The sequence below is a fragment of the Gracilinanus agilis genome, chromosome 2 (assembly GCF_016433145.1).
Source record: "Gracilinanus agilis isolate LMUSP501 chromosome 2, AgileGrace, whole genome shotgun sequence".
Lineage (NCBI taxonomy): Eukaryota > Metazoa > Chordata > Mammalia > Didelphimorphia > Didelphidae > Gracilinanus > Gracilinanus agilis.
In genome coordinates, this window is record NC_058131.1 from 84,281,263 (window position 1) to 84,287,836 (window position 6,574).

The 6,574-nt window shown below is 39.7% G+C and overlaps 1 protein-coding gene across 1 annotated transcript in view; it reads left to right on the forward strand.

Annotated features, from left to right (window-relative positions):
* The window catches only part of GALM (galactose mutarotase), a 63,148-nt gene extending 57,299 nt beyond the window's left edge, over positions 1-5,849 (forward strand). The window contains exons 5-7 of the mRNA XM_044663265.1: positions 3,008-3,149; positions 4,335-4,509; positions 4,921-5,849. Of these exons, the coding sequence (XP_044519200.1) occupies positions 3,008-3,149; positions 4,335-4,509; positions 4,921-4,998 (395 nt within the window). The 3' untranslated portion in view covers positions 4,999-5,849. The remainder of the gene's footprint in view (positions 1-3,007; positions 3,150-4,334; positions 4,510-4,920) is intronic.
* The last annotated feature ends 725 nt before the right edge of the window (positions 5,850-6,574 follow it).

Genomic DNA, 6,574 nt, shown 5'->3' on the forward strand with positions numbered 1-6,574 from the left:
GAGGGAGGGAGGGAGGGAGGGGGAGAGAGAGGTGAGTGGGGAGATAAAAGATTGAGTATTTGTTAAGCATTTACCAGGCTCTGCAAAAATGTAAAGGCTATAAATACGAGCAAGCAAATCACCTTGTCCTCAAGGAGCTTCCTTTTTTTTTTTTTTTTTAACCCTTTCCTTCTGTCTTAGAACCAATTGGTTTTAAGGCAGAAAAACAGTAAGGGCTAGGCAACAGAGGTTAAGTGACTTGCCCAGGGTCACACTGCTAGGAAGTATCTTGAAGCCAAATGTGAACCCAGGACCTCCTGTCTCTAGGCCTGGCTCTCAATCTACTGAGCCACCTAGCTACCCCTAAGGAACTTACTTTCTAATGAGAGATGACAGCTTATATTCAGGAACTAGAAAAGGAGAGACAGAAAGGAAAGGGATCTTGACCTGCAGCCTGTCATGGAGTCAGCAGGGAAATGGATCTACCAGACAGGAATATTCTAAACCTAAAGTTAATATCCAGAAAGAGATCTCTCATAGTCCCTCTCCTCTACTGGCACCAGTGAATCTGCTAGCATGGGGTGGCTGATGGGCAGCGCACATTGTTTAAACCACCACAAAGACCACTTTGGCCCCATCTGTAGAAAATTCCTAGGGGAATGAAACTCCATAAATAACTTGAACTGGGTCAGAACCCAAGCCCACTTGGCAGAAAGTTCTAATCAGCACTGATGAATTCAGTCATGGGCACCAAAATACTTTTGCTATACTGTATTCTACTTTCGAACTAAACCATATTAATGTAGGGGAAAGGAATCATTATTTTAACAGAATAGACTGTAGCATTTGAAAGCCTTTTGCATTCAGACTCAAGATTCAGTCCAAACTTGCCTTCTTTGTTTTATTTTCATCTCTCTCTCTCTCTCTCTCTCTCTCTCTCTCTCTCTCTCTCTCTCTCTGTCTATCTCTCTCTTTCTCTCTCCTTTTTCAGTAGAAACACAGAAACACAGAAACACAGGAAAGCCTTTGAAATGCAATGAGTTAGATTTCATCTCTGCTTTTAGTGGGAAGAGAATAATGTGTATAACATCACCATGGGCATTTTCCTTCTCATAGCTTTTGCCATTTTAAGTCACTTTGATCTGGAGGCAGAAAGAGTTGATGGCAAAGCCATGGGAACCAAGCGGAGGGGAGAGAGTTGATCCGTTTCCAACATAGAGATGTTACATTGTGTAGTTTTAAGGGGTTCTAAAAAGACACACGCCTGGACCTAATTCTTTCCCTTAGGTGCCTGAGATTTCCACTATTAAAGTCCTTCTTTTGGGGAATACAGCATGATGCAGGGGACAGAGCTGAGGAGATTTAGGGGATCTGAGTACTAGTCCTGGCTCTGTCCTATGTTAGCACTGTGACCTTGGGCAAATCACTTCCTTTTCTGCATTTCCCATTTCTTCTGTAAAATGAAAGGGTTGGACAAGATTATCTCTCTAGATCCTATCCAACTCTAAAATTATATTAATCATTATGAGATGTTGTGTTTCCAGGAAATGTGATTTAAAATACAAGTTTTGGGCTAAGTAGGTGGCTCAGTGGATTGAGAGACAGATTCAAATGTGACTTCAGCTGTGTGACCCTGGACGAGTCACTTAACCCTCATTGCCTAGCCCTTATTATTCTTCTGCCTTGGAACCAATACAGAGTATTGATTCTGAGACAGAAGGTAAGGGTTTAAAAAAATAAAAAAATAAAATGCAAGTTTATTTTCTGGGAAATTATAACAGTTAAAACATTAGTATGCATTAATAATATTTGCAATGATAGGGTTTGGGGACTATGAGAGGCAGCCTGGAAAAATGGCCAGGGGAGTGGGCTCAAGTCCTGTCTGACACATATTGGTTCTTTTACTATGTGTGACTTCACAATGCCCACAGGAATCCCTTTAAGTCTTAAGTTACAGAGGAATTGAAAATGCATAGATCAATGGAATTTCCACACTGGAAGTTACCCCATATAAGTCCCAGCTAAGTTTTTCTCAAAGTTTATTTTTTGTCTGTTGTTTTTAAGTGGAGGTCTTGAAGGAATCAGACATAGAATAGATGGGACAAATAACTTTGATAGGGCTGTAGGGTGGGATAGGTAGATTGGTACAGTCCAAAAGATGGTGTTCTGGGGGCAGAAAGAGGAATAAATGTCTGTTTTGCATACTTTTCTTCTTCTTTCCTTCTTTCCTTCCTTCCTTCCCTCCCCATTCCCCTACATATCCCTTGGTTTCAGGAGGAAACACCCAATCTCAGTAATGTCACCAAGACTGCCATGTCACCATTGCAGTGAATCCTGGGTAGAGTAAAGAAGTTAATACTTACAAACTTTAAAGATGGTAGCCTTCACACACTAACTTCACAGAATTCCTGAAGGGATGGCTAGTTGTACTATAGAATAAGGGGCTTACTCTTAGGCTCAGAGGTTATAGGTTTTGTCTCCTGACTTAGGAACCCATGAAAAGCAGAAGTGGATGGAATGGTGGGATACTCAGGACTTCTTTCTTCCCTATTTTGTCAACTATAAGTTCCTAGTTTCTCATGTTTTAGTCTTGCTCTAATTAAATAGCCAAATGCAAGTACCTAACCATATAGAGGAACTAGATTTATGGAATTTGGTCTTATGGCCTCCCTCTTAATGGGGAGCTACAATAGTGGAAACCTTGTTCAAGATGTTAAATGGCTTTTTCTGTTGTTACAGTAATTAAAAATTTAAAAATGTAATTAAAACTACATCTAAGTCTGAGGGACTAATGCCACTTTGCCCACTAGAAGAGTTTCTACCCAACCAATTTCTCTTTTCACTCAGTCTCCCCTTGTTACATATAAATAAATTGAGAGACTATCATATCCAGGTGTGTGATGTGTGTGTATAAACATATGTACATACGAATATACATGTATGCACATATAAATCTGCACACATATGGGGGAGGTGTTGTTGGTACTTGTTAACAGATTTTGTTGCTGGTGTTGTTACTTCTTACTAGGAAAAGTGGAATCTGTGCAGGGGACTGCATTTGACCTGAGAAAGCCCATGGTACTTGGAAAGCACTTTGAAAAGTTCCAGATCAGTGGTTTTGACCATAACTTCTGTCTGAAGGATTCACAAGAGAAGCATTTTTGTGCAAGGTCAGACACCTTTCATTCATTCATTCTGTGGCTGGAAAAGATTGCCGCCTCCTATTTTACTGAAATATTTATTCCTCGACCATTCTAGCACCAAGGCACCAGGCTACAGTGGGGTAAAGGGGAACCAGCCAACCCCACTATAGCTGGAAATCATTTAGAATTTGGATTGAACAAGTCACTTCACTTACTAGGACTCAGTTTCCTGAATTGTAAAATGAGGAGGTTGTATTAGATAAGTGCTATCCCTTTACATTTAAATCTATGATCTCAGGATTTTAAATCTGGATTAAATTTATGATGTCAAGATCCTGACACTTACAGAGGACAAGATAGTCATTTTAACTTAAAAGGGAGGAAAAATTGTTACCTTTTAAATGGATTTTGTTTCTCCCAAGCCCTTTAAATCTTTCTGAGAAAGGATTCCAACCTGGTTGGTGCCATAACTGCCCTATCCCTCTGAGTTTAGTATGTGATCAGATGCTATACTGACTAGGAAGATCTGGGTTGGGTTATTCCTGAGTTCCTGGGTGAATGACTCTAAGACACTTCTTAAAATAACCTTCATTTGGGGTCTTCTCAGTTCTCCCCAAAAGGTTATGGGGTGAGGATAGAGAAGATGATGTCCTCTTGCCCAGAATTTCTATTTATTTTGCATGTGCTTTGTTTGTATCTATGTAAACATTGTCTCTTCTGACTTAGATTGTAAGTGCCTTGAGGACACTTTTGTATCCTCAATGTGCCTCCAATATAATAGGAACTTAAATAAACGTTTGTTGATTGATTGGAGGACAGCTAGAAGGTGTAACAGATAGAATGCAGGATTTGGTGTCAGGGAGACTCTTGTTCCTGAGTTCAAATCTGGCCTCAGACACTCATTAGCTGTGTGACCCTGGGCAAGTCACGTAACCAAGTTTATCTCAGTTTTCTCATCTCTAAAATGAGCCAGAGAAAGAATTGGTAAATCATTATTCCAGTATCTTTGCCAAGAAAACTCCAAATGGGGTCAGGAAGAGTTGGAACAACCATAACATGTGAAAGTTTTTCTTTTCCTTTGTATGTCTCCATTAACTCTTCTTGCCTTTGCTGTCCAACTTCGTCTCTCTCCCAGATCCATATGTTTGCCCTTTCTCCTCTCCCTTCTACTACTTTAAAATATGAATTATTGATCATTTTTTTTCTTTCAAGGGTCCGTCATCCTCCTACTGGACGGACACTAGAAGTATATACAACTCAACCCGGGGTTCAGCTTTACACGGCCAATTTCCTGGATGGAACACTGAAGGGAAAGGGGGGTGCTGTGTACCCCAAACACTCAGGCTTTTGCCTTGAGACCCAGAACTGGCCAGATGCAGTCAATAAGGTAAAAGCATGTCCCTCAGTGATTCCTCCATGACACTTCTCCTTACCAGTTGCTGCTGAGACCTTGTATAAAACTTTAAATTGGTTTTCTGGTCATTACAGCCTTATGTAGTTATAACTTCATGGAGTTAGATAGACCTGGGTTCAAGGTCTGCTTTTGACAAATTCTGGCTATGAGACCCTAGACTAGTCATTTGACTTTCTACAACTTTATAAATTTTTTAATTAAATTGTAAAGTTATTATTTTTATTAAAATTGTATTGCCAAGCAGCTACTGATCTACACTAGTGTAGGTAGTTCCTATTGCACCAATGAAATCCCAAGTCTAACCAAAAAATTATTTCATTACTGCGATCCCCCCCAGGGCCCAGGGAGCAAGGTGTACTAACATGGTCTTTCTTCTTTACACAGCCACATTTTCCTCGTGTACTGCTCCAGCCAGGTGAAGAGTATAACCACACTACTTGGTTCAGTTTTTCTGTGGCATAAGGAGGTTCACACTGGCCCTACTGGATGAACAGCATATAGCTCAATATAATGGAGATATCGCAAAAGCCTCTTTGGCGACCCAGGTTTCCCCTTCATAAAAGGGGATATATATGTTTCAAGGAGCTCAAAGTAATCAAATGGGTTGAAGTAATCAAAATGATAGCTGTTAGGTTAATTAGTCAGATTCTTAATACTGGTGATCTAAAATAACTGAACTCCAGGCTGTGCTTAAAGGACAGCTCTGGAGCCTGTGCTAATGAAGGCAGCAAGCAATACCATTCACTGTGATCCAAGATCTCTCCCCCTAGACTAGGTAAAATAACTGGGGACCATTTAAATCTCGACTTTACATTTTTCTTCTTTCCCTCTTTTTTTTTTTAATCCCTTTCTCCCCATGCCTAAACTTTGAGTAAAGAGTTTCTGACTCCTTTCTTGGCTATTACATCCTTATCCCAGTTTACCTTCATAAAAATTGCTCCCAAGTCACCAAGAGATCCAAACTAGGGACATTAGGTACTCGTATTTCATATTATCTGCCTATAAGATGGTAGGATAATTGGTTTAACCCATCTCTAAGGTCAGCAAAACTGTAATATCTTCCTCATTTTGGTAAGAGTGAAATAGACTAAACTAAAAGCTTCATGGAGTTGATCTGTTGGGAGTAGAGTTGAGTATTGGATACCAATTCTACGTCTAGCTGCCAGAAACTTTTATTTTCTAGAATAACAGAATTGCCAGTATTGTGTTGATGTTGTATTGTGTTGATGATCTTTAGAATAACAGAAATGCCAGATGACTTTGTTATGCACTCATGCCCATTCTGAATAAAACAAAATTTTGCAGGTTGAAAAGGCTCTGATTCATTCTTTTACATGGTGGGTCACACAGGGAGAAGTATTCAAGGCAAAGGCATGTGGTGATTTCTGTCCTGCCTTCCTTGTTCAAGTGCCAATGTTTTTTTAAAGGAAAGAAATCCCATTAGAATATGCTTCAGTGAATCACAGTCTCCCTCTATCCACTTCCTGCCACACCTGTTCTTTTGAAATCAGAAAATAGTCCTCTCTGTTCTTTGTCTATAATAACCCCAGTAACTGCTAGACACTATGAAGGAAATGATGCAAAAGATGCTGCAGAGTATAGGTGATATAATCTTTTGGGGGAGATGAGACTAGCATGCAATGAGAACATTTTTTCCCCTTTTATTTTATTTTTTCAATGAACAAATATTTCTTTTCTTTCCCTCCCAACTACCCATTTCAAAGAAAAACCAAACCCTTATAACATATTCCCACATTGCCCACATCTAAAATGAATCAACAAAACATGAGGTATAAAATAACGTGTGATTAACTGTCTAAAAGTGAAATGCAGAAAATGTGCCTTAGGGCTTAGGGGCATAACCCCTTTTTTGTTGGCAAAAAGAAGCAAGTGTGTCATTTCTCCTTTGGGGAAAACAAACCAGAGAATTGTATCCAAGACGGGAATTTTGTCTCCTAGATAAATCTCCCTTCTAGATGCTGGCGGCAGGAATTCTCAACTATTATCATCTTACCTCACCATTTCTCCCTGTTATCAG